Genomic DNA, 13,794 nt, shown 5'->3' with positions numbered 1-13,794 from the left:
TTGAAACATAGAAAACACTAAAGAGAGGTCTGTACCTGGAAAATGGGGGTTGGGGAGGTGGGAGTTTACAGGAGTTCCACTCTCTCTGCCTTCACAGATCTCCCTCCGCTTTCCAACTCACCTCACATTTTCCTTTCAATTTCAGTAAACCCCATTTCCATTCATCCTCCATTCCTTACTTCTCACGCTTTCTCTCAAGATTCTTGAATCCCTTCAATTCAGAAAAAAAGTTAATTCAAATTCATCTCATTGTTTTGCTTCATCTTTCTCCAATTTCAAAAGAATCTCCCACCCTCTGCATACGTTGCGTTTGTACTTGTCATCACGCCAATGCCTGCTCAAGAATCGACAATGGGTTCCCAGAGATCCACAAAACCCTCAAAACCCCCCAACCAAACTGCACCGCATTCAAGATCATCCTCCGCTTCTTCTTCATCTTCAGTCTCGTCCCATTTGGCCATGGTCGAATTGAAGCAGCGGATTCTTACTTCCCTCAACAAGCTCGCCGACCGCGACACCCACCAGATCGCCGTCGAAGACCTCGAGAAGATCATCCAATCCCTCTCTAGCGACGGCGTTTCCATGCTCCTTAACTGTCTCTACGATGCCGCCAACGACCCCAAGCCCTCGTTGAAGAAGGAGGGCGTCCGCCTCCTCGCCACCCTCTGCGCCACCCACACCGACGCTGCCGCCGCCCACCTCACCAAAATCATTGCCCACATTGTCAAGAGGCTTAAGGACTCTGATTCGCTGGTCCGGGAATCGTGCCGCGACGCTATTGGCTCGCTTGCAGGGTTGTACTTGAAGGGCGGTAATGGAGGGGACAGCGTCGTTTCTCTGTTTCTGAAGCCGTTGTTTGAAGTGATGAGTGAGAACAACAAGGCTGCTCAAGGCGGGGCCGCAATGTGTTTGGCTAAGATGGTGGAATGCGCTTCTGACCCTCCTTTGATTACTTTTCAGAAACTTTGTACCAGGGTTTGTAAGTATTTGAATAGTCCCAACTTCATGGCGAAGGCTTCAATGTTGCATGTTGTGTCGAGTTTGTCACAGGTTTGTCTGCAATGCAGATGCTTTAAGTAATGGTACTCTTAGTTGATGTTCGAATTTGACATTGTTTAGCCTTTTGAATGATCTATAAGTTGGAAAATCTAGTTTTTAGCATTTATGAAGAAAACTTAGTCAAATCTTAATCAGAAGTCATACCAAACTTGACGATGCTGTGTTGACTTTTCATGATACTTTAGGTGATGCCAAATTGAGGGTGAGACGTTGAATCTTGATTCATTTCCCCAATGGTTTACATAGCTCATATTGATTCTTGCAAAGTTGATGGAAAGCTTGAGGCAGCGTTTTTCTATATTTGCTAAGGAAGCTATGTCATATATGATTTAACAAAATAGTGGAGACAACAAGATGACTATGATGTGAACCTAGGATCCTCCTATGTTTAAGGGTTTTCCGTTTTTGAGGTCTATATGGTTTACATACTGCTGCAGGTAGGAGCAATCACACCACAAAGTTTGGAACCATTGCTGCAAAGTATTCATGGGTGTCTTAGCAGTTTGGATTGGGCAACTAGGAAGGCTGCAGCTGACACATTAAGTGTGTTATCTTTGAACACTGGTAACATAACAGCAGAAGGAGCTACTTCCACATTGAATGCACTTGAGGCTTGTCGATTTGACAAGGTACATATGGAAACAGTATTCAGCTTGCACTTAAATGATGATTATAGAATTAACAGAAGAGCAGACTTAGTTGAGGAATATTTTGTTATGTATATCAGTAGTTAACTAAAATTGATATTAAGCATTTTTCAGGTAAAACCTGTTAGAGAGAGTATGAGCGAGGCTTTGCAGCTCTGGAAGAAAATTGCAGGAAAAGGAGATGGATCTTCAGATGAGCATAAAGCTTCATCTCATGGTAGGCATTGGATCAGATGTCAAACATTTCAATTCGCATGCAATAGTAATTCTTGATTGCCCTCCTTACATGCATGATGTTATAATGCTGAAACCTTCAGATGGTGATGCTTCTGATTCTACTGATCCATCAGATAGGAAGGATGTTCCAAATCCTGATGATAGGGAAAGTGAAAAATCAGTGAAGGATTCATCCTCTGGATCATCTCCCACTGATCCTAATCTTAAAGGCAAGGGAAATGACTTTTGGGACAAGGCTGTTGGGAAATTGAAAAAGAAGGCACCAGCATTAACTGACAAAGAATTGAACCCTGAGTTCTTCCAGAAACTAGAGACCAGAGTTTCAGTGCCTGTAGAAGTGATTCTTCCTCGTAGATGCGTCAATCCTTCAAATTCACAAAATGAGGAAGGGTCTGAATCAAATGCTGATCCAAGTGAGAACACTAGGCTTAAATATGAAAGCATGGAGAGGGTAACTAATGGTGATCATAATCAGAGAAACTCATGCGGCACTTATCCCGATTTTTCCAGAACTTCTGGTCAATCTGAGGGATCTATGAATAATAAAGGAAATTGGTTGGCTATTCAGAGACAATTGTTGCTGCTGGAGAGGCAACAGGCTCATCTCATGAATATGTTGCAGGTATTCTTTATTCTATTTGTGCCCAAGGACTTTATGAGCCGATCTCATGACAGCATGTTGACCCTAGAATTCATTTGCATTTCACTAACAATTTTTTCGGACTTCAGGACTTTATGGGTGGTTCTCATGATAGCATGATGACCCTAGAAGATCGGGTGCTGGGACTCGAGAGAGTTGTTGAAGACATGGCACGAAGTTTATCAATATCATGTAGAAGGGGTGGTAGTACTATGGTTGGGTTTGAGGGATCTTCTAACAGGTCTCTCAACAAGTACAATGGCTTTCCTGACTATTCCAGTGGCAAGCTAGGAAGAGGCAGTGATGGGCGTATGCACTTTGTGGAAAGGTTTGCTGCATTTGATGGTGTTGCCTCAGGGATGAAGTCTAGGGGCCCTTCTTGGAGATCTGATCCAGATGCTTGGGACTACCATGCATATGGTAGAAATGGACATATGAGCTCGCGGAGAGCTGCTGGTGGCGGCCCTATAGATATTAGGTTTGGTAAATCAGAAACTGAGGATGATCAGGTTGGCAGCAGGAAAGCTTGGGAAAAAGGAGGCGGGGCCCTTAGGTTTGGTGAGGGACCTTCTGCAAGAAGTGTCTGGCAAGCTTCTGTGGATGAAGCTACCTTGGAAGCTATTCGAGTAGCTGGTGAAGACAATGGAGTCGCTCGGAGTGGTCGAGTAGCTATACCTGAAATGACTGCTGAAGCATTAGGAGATGATGGAGCCGTGCAAGATCGTGACCCGGTTTGGACTTCTTGGAGCAATGCAATGGATGCACTTCATGTTGGAGACATGGATTCTGCTTTTGCTGAAGTCTTGTCCACTGGGGAGGATCTCTTGCTTGTAAAGCTCATGGACAGATCAGGGCCGGTTATCGATCAACTCTCAAATGAGGTAGCAAGTGAACTTCTCAATGCTATTTCACAATTGCTCATGGAGGAGAACTTCTTTGACGTGTGCTTATATTGGGTTCAACAGGTAAAGTCTTTTGCATTAATACTCCTGCTTGTCAGTTTGCTTCCTTTGGAGTTACTATTCTGTCGAGCCATTCACAATTCAGAAGATACTAGTATCTGTCAACTTACAGTAGAATTGTTCATGTGCAAATTACCAGTCTAGAACAGAATGTTTGGGAGTTAAACTGATTATCTTTTAACATGCACACCGACAACATCTAATAACTAGATCTTGAACATAAAATGTATTATCCATAATTCCATGTGCAAGTGATTAGTGTTGGTTCATTTCTCATTCCAATACTCAAAAGCCACTTTTTATTGCTCGGTATCTATGTAAAGTAAGTAATCACATTATACCCGGATACATTTGTCTCTCTTGACATTGTTTTCCTTCCTGATCGTAGATGACAGATATCGTTATGGAAAATGGCCCCGACGTTCTGGGCATTCCAATGGAAGTAAAAAGGGAGATTTTGCTTAATTTGCATGAAGCGTCTTCATCAATAGCCCTAGCTGAGGACTGGGAAGGATCAGCTCCAGACCAACTATTACTTCAGCTTGCATCAGCCTGGGAAATTGATGTGCAACATTTTGAGAAATAGCTGCCCTGACCAAAGTTTTACTTCATATTATTGTTACTCCTGGAGCTGTCAAAGATTTCCCTTTTCTTTTTAGTTTGTTTGAGCTTGTGTTTTGTTTGGTTTTCGATTTTTTTTTTTACAACGAAAATGAGAAAAAAGAACAATTGATATGACAAAGATATATTATTTAATGGTCTACCTTCCTTTTTGGTCTAATCTTGTAATGTCTTGCTCCAGACATTGTAAAGAAGTTACATTGTACAATATACTCTGTTACTAATTAAACCAGTTCTTCTCAAAGTTGAGTTTCATTCTTGCATTTGTTATTGCCTTGTTGTACTTCAAAGACGTGTAAATACTAACTTCCAGTCAAATACTATATTCTTCTCAAAACCCCGACCGGTAGTTTCTACGGTAGTTTTAACAAAATTACCATTAAAACTTGTTACATAAAGAATATTTTTTTTTATATTAATACTTAATTTTTAACCTAACATATGTTTTACTCTATTCATCTATCTGACAAACAAACAGAAGGTAGCTGGAATTTCGAAAACCGGAATTCTTGTTAAATTAGACATTGTTGCTGCTCTATCAGAACAGTACACTTCCATTAGTAATCACACGACTAAAAAAAATAAAAATAAAAAATAAAGCCGACATTTGTAGCATAGAATGTATACGGTAAGGTTTTCACCTTATATACAGCTAAAGGACCTCATCTCGTAAGATGTCCCGCCATCATCACCCCCACAACCCCAAAATCAGGAAACTTTCAAGCCAGATGCGGAGAAACGTGATCAGATACGTCTGTCAAGGCACAGGGCGACGTTGTACAGTCGATACAAAGGAATGAGCATTTGTCTACTTGGCAGAATACCAGTTTTGAGCGCATTTGGCATCGACAGCTAAATCAACTCTAAGAAAATTTTTCCCATCAAATGGCTTCTCCATGCAGTCAACCACTATAGCCTTGGCCTCCTCAGCCGATTCTGTCGGCCCTTCTAGGATCACTTCATCATGAACCTGTTTGAATACAACAGAACTGTCATCAGTTGATTCCTGTCTCTTTTGGGTCGTGCAAGCAAACAGTTTAGGTTGCGAAAGCTGCAACTTCAAATCTAAGGTAACCAGCTCATAAAGAATATTACAAGGTTTCTTTGATCTAATAAGTGGCTGATAGTGAACAAAAATGTGAGTGTCTGATTGATGCCAATGTGAATAACATGAGCACAAGCACCAATGATATATCTGAGAAAGAAGATACGAAGTGCAAGCAACTTCTCTTTTGGGTCGTGCAAGCAAACAGTTTAGGTTGCGAAAGCTGCAACTTCAAATCTAAGGTAACCAGCTCATAAAGAATATTACAAGGTTTCTTTGATCTAATAAGTGGCTGATGGTGAACAAAAATGTGAGTGTCTGATTGATGCCAATGTGAATAACATGAGCACAAGCACCAATGATATATCTGAGAAAGAAGATACGAAGTGCAAAATGCGAGTTGACATACAGTGGAGCAATCCTTTTGTTTCACCAATTTTATAAATTAGGGGTGTTGTTTGAGGGGAAGGCAGGAAGCCAAATTGACCTGTAATAGAAGTCTCCACCCTAGCTCCTTGAGACGTGCATTCTTTGATATTTGCAACATGGCGCACATGGCGACATCTGCAGCACTTCCCTGCCACATTTTGTTTAAGTTAGAACAACGTCAGCATGTAAGAATGCCAACAGATTTTGACAGCAAAACACATGGACAAATCAAAGGTAACAGGAAAGACGGACCTGTACTGGGGTATTTATTGCAGCACGTTCAATGTGAGCTCTATGAGCAGAGCTGGCATTCTTTAGAGATGGGAAGTGGCGAGCACGTCCTAGCAACGTGTGAACAGATCGATATTTACGCGCTTCTTTCTTACGCTGTTCCTGCCAAGACAACACTTCTTGTCTGTCACTGTACCAGCGGTCCACTGTTTCCTGAGCTTCCTCACGAGAAACCTGAGAACACAGATAGCATCACATAAATTGTATAAAAATTCATCTAGCACGTGAAAAGTCAACAGAAACTAATGTACCTTCCAATCGCGAGCGAGTCCCACAGTAGTTTTTCCATATGCAATGGAAAAGTTGAGCATCTTTGCCTTCCTTCTTTCAGAAGCAAAAGCATCCTGAAATTATTATTAAAACAATCCAAAAAGATATGGTTAGTCAAGGTAGAAGCATTTCATTCATGAAGCAACCCAACAAAAACTTGATGTCATTTTCTAAGTAGGACAAGTGTCAAAAGAGGGCCGAATTTTCTGCTTATTCAGATTTGATCCCACCATGTAGTTCATCTTGTTGCTCATTTATTAATGTATAACTCATATCATTCACTAATTATTAGATAGCTAAATAGGAGATGTAGAGCAAAATTCAATGGTTTATTCATCCAATGAACCATGCCATGCTTAGCCGCCATACCACTACTTGTAACAGATAGGCTGATCGTTCCATTAGATTTTCATTAATATACCATCTCCAATATGATAGAAGCGCATATTGTCAATAAAAATATGTAGTTCTCAGCAATTGTTATTGTGGTTCACAGTAGATGACAGGGAACGGGAAGTGAAGGTGAAGGGAAGAATATACCCGTGCTAAAATTTTAAAAGTTCTAATGGGAAACCTGGCAAAATTAAGTGATTCTGTAGAGTAAACTCATCTATATGCACATCCTGAGAGTTTTGTTATAAGAAGACAACTGATATATGTTTAGCATCGACAATTCCGTTGTGGTCATATGATCCTTAAAAATTCAGGATTTTCACACCTTAATATCCATCTTTTTGTTTGTATCCAGCCTCCAAGATGTTCTAATTCAATTTCGTTTCAAGCAAAATTCTATACTTACCTAAACTGAAATGACACATAATTAAGTTGCTGATACTGAACAGGTGCTGTTCCTACAAAGGATGATAAACACTAAGGGAAAGATTAGAGAGCAAACCTTTAGCAAGGGCACTGGAGGTTTATCTTCCCCAGGTTGAGGATGCCACTCAAGAAGCACATCTTTTCGCTCAACAGCTTCACGAATATGTGGATACATATTCATAGCAGTCCTCGAGTGGAAATCACCACCAGCTTTAAAAGCATCTAACATGCTCTTACAGTTTGCCAGATGTGCAAGAATCCTAAGTTCTAACTGATTGTGAAAACACATTTCATCACAAACAAAACAAAACATAAAGAGAAATGTATAGTTCAGGAGGACTCAAGTCATTACTTGTCCATAATCAGCTACTATCAGAGAGTTGCCAGGTGCAGCTATAAATGCCTGCCGAATCTTGTAACGATCTTTCTCCAGTGCTGGTTGGTTCTGGATTTCAGAAACAAAATTATTATAGCTCAAAACCAAATTCATTTAAAGAAAAATATTTTGAACTAATGCTTCCTGGTCGTATTAGGTTGTTTTCAACCGAACACACAAGTCTTAAGAATCAGTCTAGAGTTGTTCAGGCAATAAATCCTCCAATAAAGCATCACTTGATTTGAGCAATAAAATAACACTTGTTGAGACAATATGCCCAGATATACATGCATCTATTCTACTCTTGTATCTTTGCTCTTCTTCTTCTTCCCCCCCCCCCCCCCCCCCCCAGCCGTTCCCACCCCCTGAACCATATCCACCACCACCACCTCTCCTAAATTTACAACCTCAAAGCCAAAAAGTTCAGCAGTAGACACAAAATTTCATCAAATCACATCAGCTTATTTTACGAAAAATTTTACTCTGGTAGTAGTGACCAAAACATCTTAGGATAACAAACTGACAGGTTTACAAGCCTTGCAAGGACTGTTGAATCTATTATATTAATTAAGAGAACTAGATTGAAAATTCAAACTACCAACTCTCAGAGGGAAAAAGATCACTTGCCACCTCCTTCACCCCTCACACTGCAAGCCTAGGGGCCAAATAAAAGGCATGTCACCAAATTTATCACTCTTGCTGGTAATCAGCAACAGATTTATCTCGGTACTCCTCTGTGACATTCTGAAGGATAAAAATTGTTTTCGCAAAGAGGAGTTCAATGAGAAAGTAACTATTCCGCCAAATAACAATTCCAAGGAACTAGGATAATTAAGTGCCATCATTCATATGCAGTTGGAGTTTCAAGTTAATTTGTCCAGAGCACACATAAGCAGACTTTAAGTACTGGAAAATAAGAGATTGAAGTACCTGCAAATTAGGTCTTCTTGCAGATAACCGTCCGGTTTCAGTGTTAATATTCAAAGAACAATGGATTCTCCCATTCTTGCCTGAAATATGATTGCCCTGAGTTGGAAAATCAAATACGAAGTTAAAAATATTAGAACTCTGTCTTCCTCTGTCCTAATAATAAATTCTTCTCCACCTAAAGTTAGAGAAAGGTATGTTCAATATTCAGAAACTGAAAGGTAACAGGTCCCAGAGCAAGGCAATCTCTGGCAATGAAAGACAGAAGCATGAGAAACATACAACAGTAGAGAAAGCAGAATCAACACTAAAACCGACAGTATCATATGTGAATCTTAAGTTTCAAGTTTAAACAGTTAGAGGTGGTGACAAAGTAAATGCATTGTCTGCATGCACTGAAGATAGAACATTTCTTAGAGATCTTAAATGATAACTTTTATGGGCTACCAGCAAGCATATTTAAAGAAAAATCTAATAGAATATCGCATATATCATTATCGAGGTGAGGTGTAACAACTAAAGATAATCACCATATAGAAAAGGCTTTTCAAACTCCCTAGAAAAATTTCACACATAAAATAGTGCATAATAGCGTTGCACAGAACAAATTATAGTGTAATAGATCATAAGAATTTCCCTCAAAATATCATATTTAGGATAAATGTCTCTTTGGTATCTTTCTAAAGACTGAAACTTTAAAAACCTGAAAATATCTGCTCCGTGCCCGACCCCAGCCAAGAAAAGAAAGGAAAAGCAGCAAAACAAAAGTCAGAATCCTGGATCAATCATTGTATATGTGTGTGTAAAACGAAAGTCAGAAACGAACGCCATATATATACATTTGTGGATGTAACCAGCAATCTAATCATGTACCAGGTAAGTGTAACAGAAACTAACCTGTAAAGGGAGAATAAAATTGGATATTAAGGAGTCTATTGAACAAACTTCACATAAAGCAGCAATGGCATGACAAGCCTCAATTCCTGCTTGTCCACCACCAAATGCTGAGTAAGCTGCTCCACAAGCAGACGTATCTATACCTAGACCTGCTGTGTTTTTGTCAGAAGATTTATGAGTCACATTTTCAGGCAGTTCTTCATCATTGTCTTCATCCAGGAAGTCAAAGTCAGCAGACACCTTCCCAGCAAGATTTTTTAAAACATCTCCACTAACAGAAGGCCAACCACTTGCAGTGTATTTATCCGTTTCAATGTTAACACCATCAGGCTTGCGCAATATGATTTTTCGATATTTCGTCGGATTCTTCTTGCCTTCCTCAATTATATTATCTACGTTGGGAACTTTAAAATCTTTCTCCACTGGAAGAAACTCATTTTGGTCCTTGCTGTAGATGGAAAATAATAATGTATAAATGTATACATGAACTAAAATGTGAAAAAAGTTAGTAATTGCAGCCTACTGGATGAAGTGATTGCAATTATGCATGAAACTTATCCATTGACCGAAGCTGCAGAATAAAAACTCCCTGAATAATGTCTTAATTCCCAAAAAGAAGATTTAGTTTGTAATTTTTTATAGCTTTGGAATAGTAACACAACCCAATTACAATTCCACTTTTGAGAAACTCTTTGCTGAGGGCTAAATAAACATATCATGGTTCCTTTAAAACTCATGCACAGCTATATTGCGAAAGAGAACACATCATTGGCCCCATTTGTGCTCAACATGACATGTACACTTTGAGCACTTTGGATTTGCCATCCAAAAACCCCTTGCCAGGCTCCTAGGAAAAGCAACAGAAATGCTTGTGCATAGAAGCCAAATGAGGATAATGGTCAAAAAAGAAAGTTGAAGTAATTGCATTTCCCACCAAATTCTCATGCACAGAATGTATGATCAAAATGATGCTTGTTACACTAAACAAAGGCCCCAGTCAACTTAAGATTCTTTATTAAGAACGCTGATTTCACCTGTTCTGTACACCACCAAAAAATAACTGCCGCAACTGTGCATCACTTCCCACATTCATGTATTTTGCATCAGGGCAATACTTTGATGCCCATTTGCGAAATCTATCAGCTGCAACCTGCTGCTCAGCTTTAGCCACCTTTTCAATCTCAGCAAGATATAAACGATCAACCAGCATTCCCTCTGTCTCCATTTTTACAAGAAGCTCACCAAATGGCTGCAAATATTTTACATAGTTATCAAACATTGATCCTTTGGAATGTCCATCAACACTCCAGGGGGTTTTCCTTAGTTTCTTCTCCAAACTTTCGTAAAGCCTCAATGTGCTTATTGAATCTAAAGCAGAATAAGAAATCCATAATTTTCTCTCAACTCGTTGTAGCTCTTCAACAGGAGGAATGGTGATCAGTTTTCCCTCTGATCCATCTTTCTTCAATTTTTTCCTGCCAAATATGTTCTTCATTGATACTTTTCCAATCACCTTCTCACCAGGGCCTTTCTTAGCATCAGACATGATCTGAGAATCACCAGTGAGTGCTTCTAGAGAATACCCCCCCTCTGTTCGCCTAGAGGAATTCCATAATCGAGCCATGTGCATGGTATCAGCATAGAAACCAGAAACTTTAAGTCCGTAATTCTCTATTACATGATTATCAAAGCTATAATTGTGCCACACCTACAAAAACACACAAGGAAATTGATTATAGTGATATCTAACCGAGCTCTTAACTACTCCAGCCAAATGCTCTCATTAAGATGGAGAAAAGATATATCCAACCAGTAATCATCAACAGTAAAATCATTTACTTTTTTAATGGAAGGGTCTTCAAAAAATGGAGCAAACTCTTTCAGAAGATCCTTTCCACCTCCATCGAGCACATCGACCCAGATACAGGACTTTCCATCACCAAAATCAGCCTCTGGACCAGAATATATGCTAAAACAAATAATTTCTCCATGGTCAACTGGTGTTTCTTCTTTAACATCAATGTTTGCCACCTGTGATTATCAGCAATCAGAAAGGGAAAAGGTAAGAAGTGGCTTAAAATTCCACAGGTATGGCTATGAAACATATTATCAGTTTACAAGAAGTCAATACATGCCTCTGTATCACATGCGTGAATGAGATTTTTGTATTCATTCGTGAGCTTACTGACTACTTGCCTAGCTGCTGGGATGCTATCAACCACAAGAACCGTGTCATAGACCTGACTAAGCCTCTCATGAAGCTCTGTGCCTCCAGAAGCAGTGATTTTCTCACTTAGAGGTTCACTAACAGTATCACTTAAAACAGTCTTTTTGGCAGCAGGTTTAGCTTCTTTTTTGACCTTGTTGGTTATGGAACCTTTTCGTCCCTTATTTTCCAATCCGTTGGGGAGAACACCTTTCTTTACTGAACAGCTGTCAAACACTATCTTTTTATCAGCATCATTTGTGTCTGACACTGTGCTACATCCCGCTTGAACCAGAGACATTTGGTTATGGGAAACACGAAGCCCATGGTCTCCACCACTTTGAGTATATTCCTTCTCTGCCCTGCGTAATCCACTCCCTTCTCTTTCATACTGCAAAATAGATAATTTTTCCATGACAAGAAGTTCTATGCGATAGTTGTTAAAAATAGTGAATCTTTATGAAAAATGCAACTTCTAAGCTTTGCCAGTTTTAAGAATATCATACTATGTTTCTTCTCCCAGACTTGGCTTTTCCTGCAACATCTTCTTCTGTAAGTGTTTTAAGATTTGCAGATGCATTATTTCTATACGCAAATAGTTCCTTGTTCTGTCTACACTCTTCGGTAGCTCTACCCCAGGCTTCTGCAGTATGTCCTGGAGGATATAATCCATACGAAACTTCTCTATTATCTTCCACTCTCCTGTCCACCCTTCTATAAACCAAAGGCTTTTCCCACTGAGAAGATGCATAATTGTTTCTTTGTCTATAAAGCATTTGACTTTCATTGTGCTGATATGTACTGTAACTCGATCTTTGGTTTAACTCAATTGAATCGGAACTGAGAATCCTGTCAGATAAGAGACCATTTGCACTCTGGGGCGCTCTATCTTCCAACCTGAAAAATAGTACAGGCAGAATGTCAAAACACGGCAGCTCGACTGATTATGTGGTCTACAACCAAAGACATTGCAGCAAGATTCCATCTTTCCACACTAACACAAGAATACTACTCATTCCCAAGCCCCTAGCCCCTATATTTCCTAACAACATACAAACTTCGAAGCAAAAAGAAAAACCCTCAGGGTTTATGCTCAAGAAGCCAAAAACCTTTTAGCAAACTCCACACACACAACAAATGGGCAAGTGAAAAATAACCATAACACCTCAAAAACAGTCTAAAGCTCAATGAATTAGAAAGAAGCGGAACCTGCATGAGACTCTGCTCGAAGAAGAAAATGAGTAAAACTGCGTACAGGAACGGCAAAACCGGAAGTACGGCGGGCAAAAAGAGGAAGCCCGAAAAGGGGTAGCCTGAGCAGAGAACCCCATTTTAGCCATAGCTGCTGAAACTCTGCCCAGCTTATTGCTAGTGCTGTTAATAACAATACTGCCAAGAGCTGCCGTCTTGATAAATCTTTTGGGAAAAAAAAAAGAGGGAAAAAAAATCTTCAAGGGTTAACTAGCGGCTGTAAATAAGAGGGTTTTACAGGGGTTTATCGGCTGTTTGTCGGGGAGTGTCGAAGTGGCGGAAGGGGGGAGCAATCCTTCTTTTTGCATTCCTGTAATTCTTTGTAACACCGGGGTATTCTTGTCATTACACATTTAAAATTTTAAAAATAAAAAATAGAAATTCTCTTTCCCCCTTACCCTTTTTCTTTGGGATAAAAGTAAACCACACCAAATAAATTTCGACGCTTTTTGAAATTAGGTCAAAATATATAAATATTTTTTATTTTGTGCTAAACTATTGCCGCACCCCCTTATGGGTGTTAATGTAAAAATTTCCAGGAGTTGTTTGTTTAAGGGTGTAATTGTAACTACAATAATAATATTAGGGGTTGCATTTGTACTTTTGTAAAGCAGATAAATGTCTATGTATTTTAACTTAAACTAACAATATGATTTACTTTTTATTTTAATACGTAAAATATAAATTATAACGATATCCCATGAGATTTGACATAATTACGAATACTCCTTTGTTATTTGAAAAGTTATTAATACCCCATAATTTTAACGGTCATTTAACAATTAGTTCATTCAATTAGTTTTCGTTAGGTTTTCATCCATTTTTTTGTGGTAAATTATGGACTAAAAATTATAATCTTATTTATTTTTTTAAATTTTTTTGATTTTTTTATTGAATAATTGCATAACTTTTTCTACAATTTATTAATTTTTTTCATCCACCCCGTCTGATTTTTTTTTATTTTAAAAAAATATAAGGGCACAGTTGGCAATTTATACCTCCATCCAAGGGTTACATAATTTCATCAAACATCAAATGGATATTTGTACTTTTTCAAATAACGAGGAAATATTCATAATTATGCCAAATATCAGAAAAAAAATGTTGTATTTACCTA

At 39.0% G+C, this 13,794-nt stretch overlaps 2 protein-coding genes across 3 annotated transcripts; one reads left to right on the top strand and one right to left on the bottom strand.

Annotated features, from left to right (window-relative positions):
• Positions 1-4,395, top strand: LOC105176707 (microtubule-associated protein TORTIFOLIA1). Of its 2 annotated transcripts, none has more exons than XM_011099601.2 (6): positions 1-1,050; positions 1,497-1,688; positions 1,821-1,923; positions 2,057-2,565; positions 2,673-3,548; positions 3,934-4,395. In XM_011099601.2, exons 1-6 carry the CDS (start codon positions 331-333, stop codon positions 4,129-4,131), a joined length of 2,598 nt encoding a protein of 865 aa, XP_011097903.1. In that variant the 5' UTR covers positions 1-330; the 3' UTR covers positions 4,132-4,395. The 2 variants fall into 2 exon arrangements, with proteins under 2 accessions (XP_011097903.1, XP_011097902.1); XM_011099600.2 differs by having other exon boundaries at positions 2,024-2,565.
• On the bottom strand, positions 4,658-12,961 carry LOC105176706 (DNA polymerase I B, chloroplastic/mitochondrial). Its single transcript, XM_011099599.2, has 13 exons — positions 12,636-12,961; positions 11,933-12,323; positions 11,356-11,817; positions 11,060-11,251; positions 10,255-10,928; positions 9,221-9,668; positions 8,327-8,422; positions 7,373-7,465; positions 7,097-7,291; positions 6,183-6,275; positions 5,893-6,105; positions 5,699-5,788; positions 4,658-5,136 (listed from the first exon to the last, which is right to left on the bottom strand). Exons 1-13 carry the CDS (start codon positions 12,764-12,766, stop codon positions 4,975-4,977), a joined length of 3,240 nt encoding a protein of 1,079 aa, XP_011097901.1. The 5' UTR covers positions 12,767-12,961; the 3' UTR covers positions 4,658-4,974.

Source organism: Sesamum indicum, linkage group LG14 (genome assembly GCF_000512975.1).
Source record: "Sesamum indicum cultivar Zhongzhi No. 13 linkage group LG14, S_indicum_v1.0, whole genome shotgun sequence".
Lineage (NCBI taxonomy): Eukaryota > Viridiplantae > Streptophyta > Magnoliopsida > Lamiales > Pedaliaceae > Sesamum > Sesamum indicum.
This window is presented reverse-complemented; position numbering and strand designations above follow the sequence as displayed.

Coding starts and splice junctions, on each gene's coding strand:
- LOC105176707 (XM_011099600.2), top strand. CDS start 331: ATGCCTGCTCAAGAATCGACAATGGGTTCCCAGAGATCCACAAAACCC. Junction 1,924..2,023: donor GCATAAAGCTTCATCTCATG/GTAGGCATTGGA, acceptor TGAAACCTTCAG/ATGGTGATGCTTCTGATTCT. Junction 2,566..2,672: donor ATCTCATGAATATGTTGCAG/GTATTCTTTATT, acceptor TTCGGACTTCAG/GACTTTATGGGTGGTTCTCA.
- LOC105176706 (XM_011099599.2), bottom strand. CDS start 12,766: ATGGCTAAAATGGGGTTCTCTGCTCAGGCTACCCCTTTTCGGGCTTCC. Junction 6,276..7,096: donor CTCCAGTGCCCTTGCTAAAG/GTTTGCTCTCTA, acceptor TAATAATTTCAG/GATGCTTTTGCTTCTGAAAG. Junction 6,106..6,182: donor GACTCGCTCGCGATTGGAAG/GTACATTAGTTT, acceptor CTGTGTTCTCAG/GTTTCTCGTGAGGAAGCTCA.